General features: G+C 34.9%; 1 protein-coding gene and 1 non-coding gene across 4 annotated transcripts in view; both read right to left on the bottom strand.

Annotated features, from left to right (window-relative positions):
• The window catches only part of HEATR5A (HEAT repeat containing 5A), a 95,934-nt gene that overhangs the window by 25,800 nt on the left and 49,960 nt on the right, over positions 1 to 20,174 (bottom strand). For 2 of the 3 annotated variants that reach the window (XM_090270153.1, XM_090270154.1), the window contains exons 18-25: positions 19,699 to 19,855; positions 17,127 to 17,316; positions 15,596 to 15,765; positions 13,054 to 13,080; positions 10,497 to 10,632; positions 7,358 to 7,537; positions 2,802 to 3,041; positions 1,173 to 1,354 (exon numbers count right to left, since the gene is read on the bottom strand). In XM_090270153.1, coding sequence (XP_090126279.1) covers positions 1,173 to 1,354; positions 2,802 to 3,041; positions 7,358 to 7,537; positions 10,497 to 10,632; positions 13,054 to 13,080; positions 15,596 to 15,765; positions 17,127 to 17,316; positions 19,699 to 19,855 — 1,282 coding nt within the window. The remainder of the gene's footprint in view (positions 1 to 1,172; positions 1,355 to 2,801; positions 3,042 to 7,357; positions 7,538 to 10,496; positions 10,633 to 13,053; positions 13,081 to 15,595; positions 15,766 to 17,126; positions 17,317 to 19,698; positions 19,856 to 20,174) is intronic. The other variant, XM_090270155.1, reaches the window with a different exon arrangement.
• On the bottom strand, positions 7,651 to 7,853 carry LOC150015931 (small nucleolar RNA SNORA74). The gene has a single exon (XR_016510256.1). It is a non-coding gene; the product is annotated as a small nucleolar RNA SNORA74 (small nucleolar RNA).

Below are 20,174 nucleotides of genomic sequence, written 5' to 3'. Positions count from 1 at the left end.
CTGGGAATGAAGTACTGTCTATAAGATTCTAGACGCTGAGAGAACCACCTTGATACACTTGGAGAGCAAATTTGAGAATACTGTAAAGCCATTGTAGAGCCAACTAAGATTTCTGAAAATAATTTTCCTTTTCTGCTGAGTTGTAATTTATCCCTAACATTTGCAATTTTAAGAGGACTAAAAATATAACAGCTCTCTCCTTAATTGGGTTGAATCACAGTATTTTTTTCTAGTATGATAGTTCTATGTATCGCCACTCCCTTCCTTTTGCTCTCTCTCTAAGCAGACACTGGCATCACCTGCTGTGAAGAGGTGGCGGAGACTGCTGACTCCCAGTGAACTGCGTTGGTATCCCTAACTGCTGGCTGTCAGCAGCTGCCTCTGAATCATAATGAGAGACATCCTGGGATGAATGCTGCTGCAGGATTACATGCAATGTGTGTGATGTAACACATGATGATTCTGTTATCTTCCTGATTCTTCCACACAGCTCAATGCACCAAACACCAGTTAGAAAGATTACAGAACCAGTAACAGAAACTTGAACTCTTTTCTAAGTCCAGAAAAAAAAAAAGGTGGTTACATCTATTCTAGGAACTATGATTTGAAAATAGCCTAAATGGAATGTTTAGTAATGATTTAGTGTTATCTTAAGCTTATTCAGATATTTTGTAAAAAGTATCATTACTGAAGTTCTTTATTTCCCTAAATTACCATGAAGATTTTAATGATGAAAATTAACCTTTAATGTTATAAAAGACCTATTTTACGTACCATTTTGCTTTTACTTGAAGATTTCTTCAAACATATGCATTTTCTATATAGTGATTATAATGGTGATATATAAGCAGAGATACTCATTTATGTACTAAAAGGTGACATGCCTATTAGTTTCACAGACTTTTTAAAAATATATTTTATTTATTTATTTTTAGAGAGAGGCTTAAAGGGAGAGAGAAAGAGAGGGAGAGAAACATTGCTTGTTTCTCGCACACACCCTAAACCAGGGACCAAACCTGGAACCTAGGCAAATGCCCCGACTGGGAATCCAACTGGTGACCTTTCCCTTTGTGGGACTATGCCCAATAAACTGAGCCACAATGGTTGGGACAGTTTCATAAACTTTTACTCCAGATGTTTAGTAATAAAATTATCTAGCAGAAAGTGCTTACATTGGCTTGATACTGTTCCAGAATTACATGTCCTGGAAACTCTGGTTCTGGAATACTTGCAAATCTCCGAATAACAACTAACAGTGTTTCAAGGCCAGAAAGACGGAGCTGGTCACTATGATCTGTGGCAGCCATAAAAGCCATGCGAATTAAGTCGGCAAGATGTAGCACCAAAAAGTCATCTATAAGATTAAAAAAATCTTATCAAGAAAAAGAGTACGCAGGAACTAAGATTTATGTCAAATTTTTAATTTTAATTTCATAATCTAGACTTTCTTTTAAGCATTTCTGATTTGATTTACTGTTTTGTTTTATAATTTATTAAATACAAACTTGAAAACTGGATTTACTGCACCACTGGAAATATACAGAAAAATCGTATCAAAGCAAGTAATTACATAGCTGTTTAAAAACCTTTAAAAGAATGCTAATAGTACTTCCAACAAAAATTTTGTTCAGACTTTCTTATAAAAGTACATTGGAAGGTACTTAGTAGATCTTGGGTTTGATGAATTAATCAGTAATTTAATTATTCTTTATATCAAGTTGAAGCTAAAAGACTTGATGTTCTTTTAAAAAATAATTTTATGTACTGCTTTAAATAGACTAATTACCTTATTTTTGCATGTCTTACCAACATTCAAATGATGGGAATATAAAAACATTTCTGGCTATAAAATTTTAGATGAAAACTATTTTCACTCCTACAACACGTTGTTTGGTATAATAATTCTACCAGGGAAAAACAAAAGACAATCATTTAACAATGCTCAAACAATAAAATGTTTAGGGTACAATTAACCTTTACCTAAAATATGTTTGAGACTAATTCAAGGAAGAATAGCTGTAGGTCACACTGAAGACACCAATTCATCCTAGTAAGTGCCAATCACAATTTTAATTGGGAGCACAGGAATCAGGAAGCATCAATGGTACAGTAATTTTATAGCATCAGTATCTAGCACGGTGCTTATCACAAATAAAGAAACTCAATAAATGCTGCTTGAAAAATCCTTAAAACAAAGATATCTAATTCATATTCTCAGACTGGTAATAGGAACACTTTGTTTTATAAATCTTTTGCCTGGTAAAGCATATTTTCAAAGCATTTAGATGTGTACATTGCAGCCTTTGAACATTTGCTGAAGTCAATTTAAAAAATCGGACATCAAACCAAGAAACACGCAAAAATAATAAAACTGAATAAAAGGTTAAAATGGTTTTAAAACTATGTTTGCATTGAGACAGGCTCAAATGTTTTCTAAGTAGTATCCATGGAACCAAAATAATCTATAAGTAAAATTGCTGTTAAGTTATAACCAGAAAATAAATTTTGGGAAGTAGCTAACACACATACTACTTTGTAAGACCATAATTATTCTCTATAAACTTAACTCATTTTATATGTCCATTAAACAAGTGAATGTCAATTTAAGAAGCTTATTCATTAAAAATGTATTTAAACATTCAAAATATACTACACTTAGTTTATATAAAGGTTGTAGTCAGTTTCATAACTGATTTGGAAGAATAAACCTTTTTAGTTTTACTTTGCAATTAGTATTAAAAACATAAGCAGAGAGCATTTCTATATATATCGTTTGGTTTTTTCATTATTCTGCCACTTACTTCTTGAATCCTTTTTTTTCATTTCTTGTGCTAACGCAATGTCAAAATGGGCACAGTGTGCATTCTCACACTGGGTAATTATCCTACAGACGCATTCAGCAGCAAAGACTCTAGTAGCCCATCGGGGATTGGTAAAAGGATGGAATTTGTCATCATTTCTGGTGGTCAGAACTGCAGCATCATCCCCTTTATCGCCTTCCTCTTCTTGCATTGTATCCACACAAGTTACAGTTGTAAAATCTTTCATCAAGGAAGAATACATGTAATTACAATCAATTCGAAGATATATTTCTAAAGGAACACAAATGACTTCAAATTCAGAACAGAATTACTTTTGATCAACTACACATCTTTTAACAATGTAAAAAAATTATGCCTAATAAATACAGATAACAGTGATATTTAAAGAAATGCTGTTAGAACCATTCTATGTAAAAATAAGAAAGTTGTTAAATTATATTCAAAATGAAAAACTGAAAACAATACTAGATACTAGGTTAATTATCAATCCTCTGTATTAAGGAAGATCAAAATTCTCTAGCAAGGACTGTAGTGGATTGTACATGGTATGCTATTTTAACACAGTGGCCTTGAATGGATTTAAGGTTCCTGAACCCACTGAAAATGTCTGAAGTATTTTTCTTAGAACAGACCCACTGCTGTCATTATAGTCTTACATTGTCGTGATAACCAGAGCTAGTAAAGTAGTGAAGTATGGGTATTTTCCTTTCATCCTAACTGTTAACTTACTAACTCTACTTAAAATGAAACTAATGCCACAGAACAAACCAAGTTATTTTCCTTAAATTTTCTTGTATGTCAACATTTTTGAGTGTGTTATGAAAGATAATAGAGATGTCACAAAGTTATGGCAAAGTCCTGTCTCATGACTGAGAAGTCAACAGAAACTGAAGTGTATGTTTTCCAAATAAGAATGGATAGGACCAAACTATAAGATATAAAGAATAAATAGAAAAATAAAATTTATGTAGTAAACTCAGAGAGTATAAAGGCAAAATTTAAAAAAAGGCAGGTGAGATACCAGAAAAGTGTAATCAACCTGTCTATGCACATATACATTTTCTTTTAAAGAAGTTACTTGTAAGTTAAGTAGTGGAGATACAAGAGAGCATTCAAGAAGGAAAATGTGAGGAAGAATGGTTGAACGAACAGGTCTAAATCACTGGAAGAAAAGAGGGCCATTAGAATCAAGGTAGAGACTTCCAGTCAAGATGGTGGCATAGCAGACATGGCTCACCTCTTTGCACAATCACATCAAAATTACAACTAAAATATAAAACCACCATCACTCAGAACCATCAGAAATCGAGTTGAATGGAAGTCTGACAACTATGGAATTAAAGAAACACATCCATTGAGACAGGTAGGAGGGGCACAGACACAGAATGGGCTGGTCCCTCACCCATGTGTGGTGGATAAAAATTCAGGAGAGATATCTCAAGAGCGAGGAGTCTTAGCCCCACACCAGGCCCCTCATCCCAGGGTTCCAGTGCCAGGAAGATAAGTCCCCACAACTTCTGACTGCAAACACTAGTGGGGGTTGGCTCAGAGGAAGAAAGCTCTGGAGCTCCATCAGTTCCTCTTGAAGAACACACACACGGACTCACCTACTCAGACTCACTCCCTCTGAGCTCCAGCATTGAGGTAGCAGCTTGAGGGCACCAGTGGCATACAGGGAGAAACTTAAGTGTCTGGCATCAAGGCAAACAGAGGCCAGTGTCCCTTTCCTAAACCTCCCCCACAGACCTGGCAAGCTAGTGCCATATCTGAGACTCTATCAACCTGGCTAACAATGTTTGACCCACCTTGGAGATCCCCAGAGACTCCGATCACACACCTTACAGGCCCACTCAAGCTGCTTGTCCATATGAATGGCTGGCCTTGGCTGAGCTTCACAACATCCTAAATCCTTTCGAACAAACAACAGCTGGCCTCGGTGAGCTCTCGGCCCAGCACTAGCAGCAGCCAGCCTAGATTCACAGCTTGGCTTTGCCTGAAAATCTCCAAGCCCAGCACAAGTAGCAGCCATCTCAGATTGCTTTATAGCTCAGGCAGAGTGGCCCCAGGCAAAAAACAGGTGGGTGCTGACCTTGGCCTACACCACATGAAAAACACCACGGCCAGTGCACCCAGTGGGCAGCTACGGGTCATGCTGGAGCATCACCACCCTGCAAAGCTGATCCACCACAGAGGGTACAGGTTGGTGGTCAGTGGTCACAGCCAGTCTTTGCAGCTGACTGGCCTTGGTAAATCCCTATTGATCTGCCAACAGCAACTAAGTTTCAACTACAAGAGGAGGGTGTACTCAGCCCGCATGAGGGCACAACTTGAATACCCAGCTTGGGTGACAGGGGAGGCTGTGCCACTGGATCCTACATTAGGACGTACTACCAAAACAGCTCTACCTAATACATAGAAACAAACACAGGGAGGCTGCCAAAATGAGGAGACAAAGAAACATGGCACTAATGAAAGAACAGATCAAAACTCCGGAAAAGAAGCTAAACAAACAGAGATAAGCAATCAATCAGAGGCAGAGTTCAAAACACTGGTAGTAAGGATGCTCAAATAACTTAGTAAGGACTTCAACAGTATAAAAACAATCCAGTCAGAAACAAAGGATACACTAATTGAAATAAAAAACAATTTACAGTGAAACAACAGTGGAGTGAATGAAGCTGAGAATCAAATCAGTGATTTGGAACATAAATAATAAAAAAACAATCAGAACAACAAGAAGGAAAAAGAATCCAAAAGTACAAGGATAGTGTAAGCAGCCACAGGGACTACTTCAAGAGGTCCAACATTCACATCATAGGGGTGCCAGAAGGAGAAGAGAAAGAACAAGAAATTGGAAATTATTTGAAAAATAAATGAAAGAAAACTTCCCTAATTTGGTGAAGGAACTAGACATGCACATCCAGTAAGCACAGAGTCCCAAACGGGATGGACGCAAAGAGGTCCACTCCAAGACACATCATAATTTTAACACCAAAGTTTAAAGATAAAAAGAGAATTGTAAAAGCAGCAAGAGAAAAGCAGAAAGTTGCCTACAGGGGAATTCTTATCAGTTGATTTCTCAAAAGAAACTTTACAGGCTAGAAAAGTTTGACAAGAAATATTCAAAGTCATGAAAAGCAGGGACCTACAGCCAAGATTGCTCTACCCAGCAAAGCTATCATTTAGAACCTAACTGCAGATAAAGAGCTTCCCAGACAAGAAAAAACTAAAGGAGTTCATCATTACTAAACCATTATTATATAAAATGTTAAAGGGACTTATTTAAGAAAGAGAAGATCAAAACTATGACAATAAAATGGCAAAAAATACTTATCTATCAACAATTGAACCTAAAAAACAAACTAAGTAAATAAGAAGGACAGAGACAGAATCACGGATATGGAGAGCGTTTTGATGGTTGCCAGATAGGACCGAGGTGTAGGGGAATGGGTGAAGAGGTAAGGGGATTAAGAAGTTCTAAAAGGAAGTTACAGAAGAGCCATGGGGATGTAAAGTACAATATAGGTAATGGAGTAGTAAAGAACTTATACGCATGACCCATGGACATTAACAATGATGTGGTCATCAGATGAGGGAGTAGGGGATGCTGGATGGAGGGGGGCAAAGAGGGAAAAATCAGGACAATTGTAATATCATAATCAATAAAATATAATTTTAAAAAAATAAAGAAGAAGAACCAAGGTAGACAGTGGAGAATGTAAAAAAAGAAAAAAATTGTATGGTACCTTTCTCCCTTTCACATGATTGCAGAGATCAGAGCTACATTAAATTATGACTTGAATACATGGGTTGAGTTACTGAAATATAGCAGGAAGTTGGGTTTTAAAGTGATGTAAACTTAGGTTTGAATCTATCTCTGTGCATCTCTGGGCAATTACTTAACCTTGCCAAGTCTTGCTGTCTCTGTGTAAAATGGAATAATACTGCCTACACATATAGAACAGAATTGGTTTCTGTCTTCTTTCTTCCTCTCATTTATTTATTTTCTTTTTTATTCAAAGGTTATAAATTTTACAGTTTCTAATACACTTTCTCACTAATAATTATCTTATGCTAGAAAAGAGATTGGGAAATAACACTAATTTCAAACACTATTTGCATCTACCATTATGAAGTACGGAGAAACTGGCTTGCTCAAAACGTCATAATCTTTGGTAAATTTTCTATTGTGTTGATTTGAGGCAATCCCTCAGATATTGATTACATGTGTGAAAACAAATGATGGGGCTACTATAAGTTAGTTCATGTTTTTCACAGCACAAATAACAACTCTACCTTTGTCTTTTTTACACAGGAAAGTCATATAAGGCAAACAAAAGAAAAAAAGCACGCTAAATGTTAGACTTAAACACTAGCACTAGACTCTTCATTTGAAGAAAGCCATAAGCAACTGTAATCCAAATGTTCACACAAGATTGATGAATCATTGCTGGCAAAAAACGTGATATAACATTTTTACTTTCAATTTTATTATTTAAATTTTATTATTTCAATTGGTAGTCACCAGTACTTACCAGCTGATGCAGCAAGTACCTCTTTACAAAGCTTCAACCAAAACGAAAGTTTATCCACTGCCATTGATGTGAGCATATGATTTAAAGTCTCTTTGATATCATGGCACAATCTCTGATCTGTCTCTTTGTCTAGTAAAGCCAGTAATGCTCCTTCAAGTCCTACTTCTCTGATGTTAGCATCTGACAAGAAGAAAACCGATGATCTAAGTAATACAGAAAATAAAACTGCCATATGAGAAGCACACACATTCAGTAGTTATTAAAATATTACATCCCAGTATATTTTATTTTTCTGTGTCTGCTTCCACACTAGAACTAAGAAGCCAAAATGAATGCTTAACACACTCTCAAGAAAGCACAGTTCTGCCTTGCACCAGTGCCTGATGCCACCAGAACAGTGACGGAGGCAACTGGAGGAAGAAGACTGGACATTCGTCTCCCAGCAGTATGACACCACAACAGGAATGAGTCTGTAGGACAGCTGACTACTGCTGGAGCGTGCCAGTATATTTTGAAAACTAGTCCAAATACTGTGCCTTAACCTACTGAGGTCTATTTAGTCCACAGTTAGTTTAGTATTATTTATTTTTTAATGTCAAGGTACGTCACGCGCAGAGGCTGCGCGCAACGAGGAGGCGGTCCAGAAAAGATCGAGGCGGAAGCAGCGTCAACAGCAGCAACAACGGCCATCTGCCTTCACCTGTAACAAGTGCGGCTGGGATTGTCACTCCCGAGTCGGACTGCACAGCCATTCTCGGCGGTGCAGATAGACTCTCAAGAAGCTACGCCATCATCTCTCGAGACGGACGGCTGCCGACGACGATTTTTTAATGCAATATTATTGAAATATTAAGTCTTTATTTAGATTAATTTATGGTTTCCTTAAATTAGGTTAACATTTTAACTCAATTAACATTCAATACTTCAATTTTTTTTTTTTAACCTTCTCCTGAGGACATCTTTCATTGCTTTTAGAGAAAGGAAGGGAGGGAGAGAAATACTGAATCAATGTGAGAGAGAAACATTGATTAGTTGCCCTCATATTTGCCCGGACTAGGAATTGTAGGCGCCTCAACCAGGGGTCGAACCCACAATCCAGGCATGTGCCCTGACCGGGAACCGAACCTGCAATCTTTCCTTCATGGGACGATGATCTAAACACCTGAGCCACATCGTCCAGGGCTCAATACATAAGCTTTTGTACGTTTCCTGGTTTGATTATTTTTATTTTCTCTCTAAATTTAATTTCCAATAAGGAGTCATAATTAAGTTTTCCTTATTCTGGTAAGAAGAAGGTTTTAAATTTATTAGCATGAGGAGTAAAACTCAGAAAGAAAACAACTACTGCATGGAAAACAGTGTTTAATTACTACAAGCCATTGTCAAACTAAAGAATGCTACTAAACTAATATAAATTACTACACAACATTCTCAGTGCAAAGTAATAAAGTATCTTGAAGAGAAATATAACCCTTGATCTAGTATCTATTTCTTCCAATTCTGGAAAGGCTGAAAGAACAAATTTTCTCTTGAACATTTAACTTTTCTTGCATTTATGAAATCATTTATTTTGTAAAGATTTTTCTACTATTAGACTATTTTAAAAGAGAAATGATCTTTTAAAGTTTGGAAGGAGGTGGTAAGAATGTTTCCAATTAGGAGTCTAAAGAGACAGAATAATCAATACATGAATGAGTCATGACTGAATCCTAAATTTGGATGGGGTTGATAGGTATAAGAAATAATCATTAAAGACATTATTTTTGATAAATGAGGAAATCTGTGTGAGAACTGCACATCTATGATGTTACTAAATAAGTGTTAATTTCATTAGGTGTAGAAATGATGTCAGGTTCTTGGAAAATGCAACTGAAACACTTAAGGGCGAACCGTGATGATGCTTGCAGCCTTGAGATGCTCTGCCAGAAGGTCTGCATGTCTGTGTGTATGGAGACAGACAGAGATATAAAGTGAGTGTCATAAAGATATTAAGTAGGTGAGTCTATATGTTCAATGCACATTTCTTTCCACTTTTCCATGAGTTAGAAAAATTACAAAATTAAAAAAATTATATGAGTTCTTTACTAATTTTACTCACATAGCTAATTCAATAATTCTGGGAACACGTACCAGCATATGGACACAATCAAAGTCTAAAGCAACAGATATATAATTTCATGATGAATATAAACCAAAGGTCAACTTGGGGAGAATATCTCACAGGAGATTAAAATTTTCTGGTTCAGGTAAGTACTGTAATTACATAACAGTTTTCAAATTAGTTGTACAACCTGTTTGATGACTACTAGTATACCAGTTCGGCAATGCTGATTAACTCAAGCCAGAGCAAAAGTTTTAACAACAAAACTAGTTTATAAAGCACAGCATAGCAGTAAAACACATTACAGACCTGAAAGCTTTAGATATTGGAGCGCTTTGGAAGTCTGACACCTAACTATATGGCAGCACTTTGGAAACCATATACATACAAGGATGATATTATCATTACTATTTTTGTAGGCTGTTTGAATTTATAGGCATGCTTGGGTTATTCACATAATTTTAAAATGAAGGGATATATATTTAAAACAAATCATACTGGCTAAGAAATCTTTTAACTCAGCTCTAAAATATAGAAGAAGAGGCATAAAAATCCTTTAACTTGAAGCAGACTCATGTATGGTGAATTTTATTAAATGAGATTTTGGGGGAAGAAAGGCACATATGATAAATTACGTAAGGGCTAAATCTAATTTCAATTGACTATTGTGTAAAAACTTACTCTAAACCCAATGACTCTCAAACTTCAGTACACACAGGGACTATCAATACACAGATAACAGACTGCTGGGCTCGATCCCCAGATTTTGGATGGGTCCCAATAGCGTGCATTTCTGACAAGTTCCCAGGTGAGGTGGATATTGTTGGTTTGGGGACCTAAGTTTGAGAACCACTGTTCTAAACCAGTAACATCACTGGTTGGAATGATAGTAACTGTTAGTAATTGTTTCTTGTAGCAGATTTAAGATACATTATATATTCACTTCTAAATTTTGTTTCAAAAATTCATGTTGACACATAAAATTTGAGGTTAAAACAATCATTTTGAGCTGGAGATAATTTTGAGAAAAAGAATTACCTGGAGTCAACTCTTTGCTATCCTTAGCAACCATAACAGCATGTTCTGAAACTTCAGCTGCTTCTCTCTGCACAAGCTGACGTAAACAAGCCAGTACTGCTCTTCTCAGTAACAAATAGGGACTACAAAGATTCACCTGAAAAATAGCAATTGGTAATTGAAAGAGCTGAAATTCCTGCTAGTAACTCAGTAAACCTAATAGATATTCACTGGACCCCTCCTGATTCTGTCTAGCCCATTTAATACACAGAAATTCAAATTATTCTAGTACATATTTTTTATTATATAACTTAGAAATAATTTAAGAAGTGATACATATACTTGATTATGCAAAATTTATAAAAAAATCCAAGCAGAAGCCTCTTGACAGGAATATATAAGATTTGTAAGAGCAAAAATAGTTTTGAGATAAAAGAAACATAATTGAGAAATAATTTATCTGCAGTTTATACATTTATGCTCATGCAACAATATTATACTTTTTAAAATGATTCTCCAAATAGAAATTTACAAAAATCTATATAAGCAGTATAGTATACTGGTTAAAGTGGAGGTTCTGGAGTCAAACTGACTCAGTTTGGGTCCTAGAACCACCACTTACTAGCTGTGTGACCTTGGGCAAGTTATTTAGCCTCTCTGTACCTTAGTTTCCTCATTTGTAAAATGGAGATAATACTAGCCCCATCTTACAAGTATGTTGTGAAGTTAACAAACATGCAAAAGTGCTTAACACAAATATCTGGCAAACAGTAAATGCTCAATAAATGTTAGCTATCATTAATGCAAGTCTCTATCAATAGTATTTTATTCAGATGCCGTACAAGGTAAGTAAATGCATTTTCAAAGAAAGGCAGAAAAAATTTTACTCAGAAAACATATTCACCAAATGTGCTCTCTAGAGAGAAACATTATAGATAACAAGATTTACGTATGCGTGTATCTACTTATATATATGGATCTACATGTATGTACATAGATATGCATGTATCTTAAAGATATAAAATATTTCTACTCAGAATTAAAGGCTCAATACCCATTCTTTTTACTTAGAAGTGCTTAAACAATGTTAATCTCAACAAGTTTGTTAATGACAGGGTAAATAATATGACTGCTGATAGACCTTAAGAGAACAAGTTTTAAAACAAGTCAAGGGGGGAGGGGGGAGGGAGAGAAGGGGGATAAGTAAGGGAAGGGTCTAGTCAAGGAACGTGTATAAATGACTCATGGACATGGACAACGGGGAGGGATATGATTGTGGGAGAAGGGGTGGGATGGGTGGGGGGAGCAATGGGGGAAAAATGGGACAACTGTAATTGAAAAACCAAAAAATAAAAGAAAAAAAAAACAAGTCAGAGGGTTCTGAATACAAATTCTTACTCAGTGATTTCAAAAGTTGAATAACATGCAGATCTTTGAAATTTGTTCTTTTCTAAATATGAAAGTAAAGACCAGTTTGGGATGGTTTAAAACAATGAATATGTCTTATGATAGTGATTTTTCAAGCAAAATTTGAAAAATAATGGCACAGTTCTTACAGTGATCTTTAGATTTGGTGTGTATGGAAAAAAGGACTGAAGTAGGTAAGTTTGCTGAAAAGGGCAGAGGCTAAATTCTGAGAAAAAGAGTAGGTGGTGGCAGCTAGCTTTCCGATTTATAAGAAACACATGCAAAGAGAGCTAAATCCTAAACTTTACCAGAAGCCAAAAGGCAGAAAGTTTGTAAATATGCCATCAGTGAAACATATGGACAGGATCTGCTCTATAAATATGTTCTGTTATATCCTCAAGCCATATCATGAACTCAAAAGTGGAAAGAGAAGAATGCTATTCACAAAGTCCCAAGGTAATGTCATTCCACTCATGTTTGAAAACTGTTGTTAAGACACTATTACACAGGATAACAGAGAAGTTAAAATGTAAAAACATTAAGTTTATTTATGCCCAAGATTACTGCTATATTTAACAACAATCACAAAAAAAGCACTCTACAAGACAATTTTTAAAGAAAAGTTAATGAATCTACTAGTTACTTTAACAGGAGTTTTACAAGCATATAATACAAGGCAGGTGCAGCATTATTCAAGCTGGCAAACAATCCTTTAGAAAAAGCATGCTTAAAAGCACTCTGCTTGGTAGAAAAAAGATTAAAGGCTGTCACACAAAGCAAAATGAAATGCTTAGTATCTCCATGTCATTCTCCAGCATTTATAAGGGGAGAGGAATAAAGTGGGTTAAGGCAAACAAATCAAACAGGCAAAATATAGAAATTAAATCAAACTGTAATTACAATTCCTTTCTGAAATGAATATATTAAATCAAAATGATGCAAAATTAAGTGCAAGGAATGAAAATGCCAACTGGAGAAGGTTAGGGAGGATTTTTTAACACTGGTATTAAATAAACACCATGTAACATGCTACATATACTAGGCTTTGCATTAACGATTAGCTTAAACAGAGATGCAGAGGAAAACAAGAACATCTACAACCAAAAAAATAACAAAGAAACAGCACTGCAAACCTCAAAAAAAAGTCAGGAATTGAGGGTCAGGGACCTACCAACATAGAATTATCCAACAAGATCTCCTGCACAAAAACAAATGACAGACCAGTCAAGACAAAACCAAAACATAAATACTAAGATGATTTTGACAACACTCAACTAAGAATGAAAATACAAATGTTGATAGAGCTCTATCATTAAATCTGGTTTAGTTTCAGCTTTACAAAAACACTGTAAGTACTTCATTTTCTAACTTAAAATATAAGTTGAGCTAAGATCTTGAAATAGTCAACTCAAGATGTAAAGACATAAAATATACATTAATTTAAAAACGTACATTTGTGTACTTAGGTTTTCCTTGGGAATCTCTCATTAAGCTTCAGTAACACAACCAGGTCAAGCAGATGCTAGTGTGCCAGGAGTGACCTGGGTGCATTCACATGAACAGGTGTCCAGCAAGAGGCAAAATTAATGGTTTATCTCATCACAAGTTAATTATAGATTTTTTTACTCCTTGAAGCCAAGTTTTAAAACTGAGAGTACTCAGAATTGCTAGTGTAGCTGAGGCCATATTCAGAATAAAGGTTAAATAGCATGCAGTTAGAAGAAAGTCCTTTTCACTAAGATTTTTTCTTAATAATGAAAAGTATTCTGAATATTCAGGGAGTTTTAATTAATATGAAAACACTTCATGCTAAATAATTATATTCTTTGTAGAAAAGAAACTTATTACAGGGAATACTCTAAAATGTAATAATAAATTCAATGTGATAAATTTAGAAGAAGCTTTAATAACCAAAATATTAAGACACAAAATTAATATACTATAGTGATAGCAATTTTTGGATATGATTTATATATGAGAAATAATTTTACATAAGTATTATCACTAACATGAATAGGATTTATAACTGTTACTTTTGATTTTTTCAGTTGCTCTGAATGTACCCCACAAGAAAAATTGGTAATAATCTCTATCCTTTATATTGCCTTTCTTACCTAGGAAAAAAAGAACGAGTTTGATCAGATCTAATTCACCAAGAATTGGTAGTCTTACTCTTTTTTACAATCAATAATGAATGCATGTAAAGTTAAACAAATACAGAAAGGCTTTAATGGAAAGTTCCTACTACAATATAAAAAGAAAAGAAATGGCAGCATCATTATATTTAAATAGAGTGTGAAAGACCAATTTGCAAAGGAGTGGATATTTTTCAATAATTGACTTTGGCAATGGTTCTTCAAATACAAAGAGTAATATTCCTGGAAAAAGTCGAGGAGTTGTCAAGGTAAAAATCCTTCTCCAGTAAGTGCTATTTTCTCTAATACATGTTTAACCCAGACAAGAACCAAAGTTTCTATCAGAAAAGTCAGTCATATCCATAATTATGATGATCAAAATCAATATGAAGATAACATAATTTATGTTTATGGTCTACATTAAGAAAATAAAAACAACTGTTACTTAATAAGTGATTATTAAGTGCCTGGGACATGTACCTTTATAGGCAGCATCTTGTGTAATCCTTGTGTTTCACAGACAAGGGAACTGAGACTGGAAGAGGTTATGGGACTTCCTTAAGGTCACCTAATTAGGAGGTGGAAGACCTAGGAGCTATTCATAATTACAAAGTCATTTGGAAATAATGAAATGAGGACTGGATAAGAAGTTCAGAAACATGGATCCTAGACTTAAAACTAGCACTACCTAGCCAAATTATTTGACTTTTTTTGGTCCTCAGTTTATTTATTTTTTATTGAGAAGACTAGTTTTAATGATGTTTGAGGTTCCTTCAATGTCTGATACATATTTTGCCTCAAGTTTAAAAATGAAAGGTTTGTCTAAATAAAATAAAAATTCTCAAATGTTATGTTACTAATGGGAGCATGTTATGAATATTGCAGGGGTAGAAAAATTAAAAACCATCAGTGTCAGTTTCCATTCCAAGAATAACAATTTTTGAGGCAAGTCCAGAGAGAAACTAGTGATGCTCAAAGTCAATCTTAAAACCATTGGTGATTATGAATCACATCCTATATTCATAGGACATATTAGCAGAACCAAGATATTGATGCGAATGCTGCTAGAATATTGAGGAAAAATGTTATGTGCCCATCTGGGCTGGAAAGGACTTTGTATATAATAATTTGGAATAGAGAAAGAAGAAAAGCCCTGACTGGTGTGACTCAGTGGGTTGGTCATCTTCCTGCAAACTGAAGGGTCAGTGCTTCAATTCTCAGTCAGGGCACATGCCTGGGTTGCAGGCCAGGTCCCTGATTGGGGGTGTGCAAGGGGCAACTGGTTGATGTTTCTCTCTCTTACTGATGTTTCTCTCCCTCCCTTTCTCCTTCCCTTCCCCTCTCCCTAAAAATAAATAAATAAAATTAAAAATAAAAAAGAAATTTGAAATTTCTTTTGGGAAAAAAGAAAAGAAAGAAGAGGAAAAAACTGTTACCACATGAATTGATTATATAAAAATTCCCCCCAAAGACTAGAATTGAAGGAAAATAGCTATTGTATAGAGTCTGGAGAACAATTAAAATAAATCTAAGTTTCAATAAAAGAAACTAAAAACTCATTTGCAATTTTATACTCACACAGAGGCAGCTGACCAGGCTAGACAGGTTAACATGTCGTGGAGCAAACATGTGAAGCTGCTGAAGGCAAGAGATGGCCTGAGCCTGAACAAGGCAGTCTGGATTATCTTGCATCACTGCACAGCCCAACAGACACGAAGTCCTTAAGGCAGAAATTGAAGTACTGTTACCTAAAATGAACGCAGAAAGGTTTTAATAAATGGCCTATAAAATCATTACTCTTTAAACATATATTACCGAGTTAAAATTTTGTTTTCAAATTTTAAATTTAATAATCTGTGAAGTAAATTTCTTCTACAAAAGCAGGATAATCCAACTGAAATAATTTTAGATGATTATTATTCTTAGTCTGAAGGGTTTATAGCAACACAAATCATTTGGCAAAGGAAAAACTAAGACTACACCCTGGCTGGTGTGGCTCAGTGGATTGATCACTGGTCTGCGAACCGAAAGGTTGCGAGTTCAATTTCCAGTCAGATCACACACCTGCGTTGCGGGCTACATCCTCAGTTGGGGGCACACAAAAGGCAACCAATTGATGTTTCTCTTATACACTGATGTTTTTCTAACACATCAATGTTTCTGTCCCTCTCTTTCTCCTTCCCTTCCCCTCTCTCTAAAAATAAGTAAAAATAAAATCTTAAAAAATACCTAAGACTACCTATAGATTATACCAAATTGTCATGAAAAGTGGAATTAGAAATTGCTAATAAACTTAGCCCTGCTTCTATTAGTTGACAGTTGCTTTAACATGCTGACCATGTAAAATATGCATTTGAACAGATCAGAATATGAGTTTTTGAACATAGTCATTTATTTCTTAAGAGATTAAGAGATCTTTAAACTATTCTACTTCATATCTCTCATTTTAATTATTAAGAGAAGGATTTTTAGGACACATCAATCTTTCTAAATATGTACTCCTTGTCTTTTCAAGGTAAGAGAAATCACACTGAATGGCATTTGTTTAACAAAATATACTATTTGGCACCCACTTACTATGTTCCAGTCACAAAGGCTTTTCAACTTTTCCCTCATTTGACAGGAGAAAACCAAAGCCTGGAGACAGAAGAATTTTCCAAAGTTTACCCAGTTAAGTAGTGTCAGAGCTTACATTAAGTATCAGTTTCTACGTTATTTTCCTACTATGTCATCACCCAAAGTCTTCCCAAGAGTAATCTCAACAGTCTGCCAATATGTTTTGTTTTGTTTTAAAGATTTTATTTACTTATTTTTAGAGAGAGGGGAAGGGAGGGAGAAAGACAAGGAAACACCAATGTGTGGTTGTCTCTCATGTGCCCCCTACTAGGGACCTGGCCCACAACCCAGGCATACACCCTAACTGGGAATCGAACCGGTGATCCTTAGTTCGTAGGCTGGCACTCAATCCACTGAGCCACAACAGCCAGGGCCCAATATGTTTGAACAAAACATTCTTTTAAACTTCAATGATAAGTATTTGAGTCATTTTTAAATTCATTTTTATATGTATATTTTTCACGTGAAACATCACAAAAACAGCTATGCATACCTTGTAACTCTGGACCTAATGTAGTAATAAGGGCATTCAAACAACGACCAAGACTTTGATGAACTTCAGCATGAGTAGGAGGCACATTTAATAACAACATTATAATAAGAGAAAGGGTAGGTTCCACGTGCATATAATAGAGTGGGCCAGCAGAATCAATTATCAATGACAGAGCATGTAGTGCCCATGTCTGTGAAGAGAGGAAAAAAATTTTTTTAAATGCTACAGGAGCATTAAGAAATATAAAACACAATTAATTATTCTTTCACTGAAGGAAGTGACAAAGTAATGGAAAAGCAAATTATTTGCGTGCTATTTTTAAGTTGGAAAGAGAAATGAAGAAATTTTTTCTCTTTAAATATCCAGTAAAAAAACCCTGAGAAACAATCATCTAATTTAAAATGGTATATTTAGATATATGTCAGCACTAAGAATTCCAAAATAATGTTTGGTTCTTTAGCTAGCAGGCAAAACTAACATATGCTGCTGCAAATTAGGATAGTGGTTTTCCTTGGTGAGACAGGTAGTAACTAGAAAAGAACACGAGGATAGTGTTTGGGGTACAGATAATGTTCTTCTTATTGATCTAGGTGTTGGATACATGGTGTATTCAGTTTGAGATTCTATTCACGGATATGAACACTTATGACAGGTGCACTTTTATAAATATATTTATAAAATATACACATATTTTATATATATAAATATGTATTTTATAGATAAATATATATTCAAGATATATTTATAAATGTAGACAACATGGCCTCGAGCCAAATTTGGACTGTCACCTATTTTAAAAAGTAAAGTTTTATTGAAACACAATTATGCTCTTTTGTTTATGTATTATTTATGGCTACTTTCCTGCTACAATGGTAGAATTGAGCAGTGACAGAGACTGTATGACGTGTAAAGCCTAAATAATTTACCTTCTGACCCTTTATAGAATAAATTTGCCAACTCTGGTTTAAATGAAACAAGACTGGCCATATACCGATAATCACTAAAGTTGGATAATGGGTATAATAGGTTCCTTAAAGTATACTCTCAACTTTTATGTATGTTTGAATTTTCCATAAAGAGCAGTATATAAAAAGTTCTCCCCTCAGAAATTCAACTTAAAAAAATGTTACTCCTTTTATCATTGGTTGTATAAGAAATCTTACAGTACTTTAAATGCTACAAAAATGAACTCCTGTTAATTGAGAAGACAGCAGCAATCAAGAGTCTGATTTGATGAAACTGGAAGCCATGGAAAGAAGCATTTAAATTAATCAATAAAAAAAGTATTTGATATAAAAGTATGTGCATTCTGAATGGACTTCTTGAGTGAAAAAGAGAAATATAATAAGCAGAAGCAAAAAGTACTGTACTAAAGAAGGGTGAAAGAATGGAACTCCTTATAAGTCACCTCAAGTGCTAGATGATACGGAGGAGACCATTAATAATATGGGGATTCCAAGAATGAAAGCTAATTGTGGATTACAGATATTGAAGTTTGATAAGAATGTGGTTGAACTGTATTTTAGAATACTAAAAAACTGGATTATCAGACTGGAATTGGGAGAAGAGCAACAGGAAAAAAGTAGTGCAGACATGAGAATGACGTGTGGGATAAACGGTAGATCATTTACAGAGAATACCAGTACTTTGGGGTAATAATAGATATTGGGTGAGTTGATGAAACTTAAATGAGAAGTTGATTTAAGAAGCAATAAGCAGTTTTTCAGTTTTTCAGCTTTTCAGTAGGGAAGTGGCAAGATGGAAGTCTTTCAGGAAAACCAGTTTGGCTTCATATCTAGGGAGAGTTGAAAAGAAAAGAATCTAAGAGTAAAGTGACCAGGTAGGAGGCTACTATAGTAAATAAAGTCACACAGGAAACAGGAATGAGAGTAAATGAGCAGGAAGAGTAAGTATCACTCTAGATTTGAGGAAGATATCAGGAAAATGATGATTTCAACAGAAATGGCTAAGATATGTGTAAGAATATGGTAAAGTGGTTAAGAACATGGATTTAGATTCTATGACTTGTGTTCTTAACCTGAATTACTTAGCTTCTTTAAGCATCAGTTTTCTTTCTGTATAATGGGAATATACACCCTAGATTACTGTAGGGATTAATTATATTAATATGTGTAGAAGAATGTAGTATAATACCTGGTACTTATTTAAACATTTTTTTTATTTGTTGATTTTAGAGAGAGGGAGAGAAAGATAAAGAGGGAGGGAGGCAGGGAACAAGTGAAGGAAGGAGGGAAGGAGGGAGAGAGAGAGAAACATCTATTTGTTGTTCCACTTATTTGTGCATTCATTGGCTGCTTCTTGTATTAAGCTCTCCAAAATAGTAGATGCTATCATTAAGATGGCAGGGAGATTCAGTCTCAGAAAAATGTACTGAACATGACTTTAGACACTGAGTGTGAAGTAAAAATAGTGAGGTTTTAATTATAAAAATCCATCATGGTTCAAAATGGCTTTGTATTTATTATTAGAGGGGAATTATTTACAAATTACTAATGGTCAATAAAAACATAATTTGCATTATCTACAAAAGGATATCACGGGGGGTACTTACCTGCACATCTGGAGAAGTGCTGTCCTGAGACAAAGTATAAAGAATTCCCACACAAGAATTCAGATGTTGAGAACTTATTCCTCCTAAATACCTATGGAGGGATCCCAAAGCCAAAGAATGCCCTGTTCTGGTAACCAAGTCCCTTGCTGATTTCAGTCTGTAATTATGGAAATAAAAATAAATGATGATTACTGAAGCAAAACTATTGCATGATACTGTCACTTAGGTAAAACTTTTTGTATGACTAGTTCCAAAAATCAGAAATATATTTCCTGTTAAGTGACTTTAAAAAAATCTGAAATAACCAGAAAGGTATCTTGAAAAAACAAAACAAAACAAAACAAAACAATCTTTTAAATAAAAATGTCTTCACATTATTAACAATTATGTAAGTAAAAACAATTTCAATGTCTTTCAGAGATACACATACACTAAATTTATATGGAGGGCATTCTTAGTTTATTAAGCTACATTCT

Source organism: Furipterus horrens, unplaced genomic scaffold, assembly GCF_987537825.1.
Source record: "Furipterus horrens unplaced genomic scaffold, mFurHor1.1.pri manual_scaffold_3, whole genome shotgun sequence".
Lineage (NCBI taxonomy): Eukaryota > Metazoa > Chordata > Mammalia > Chiroptera > Furipteridae > Furipterus > Furipterus horrens.
Note: the sequence above shows the minus strand (reverse complement) of the source record. Positions and strands in the feature narration are given on the sequence as shown.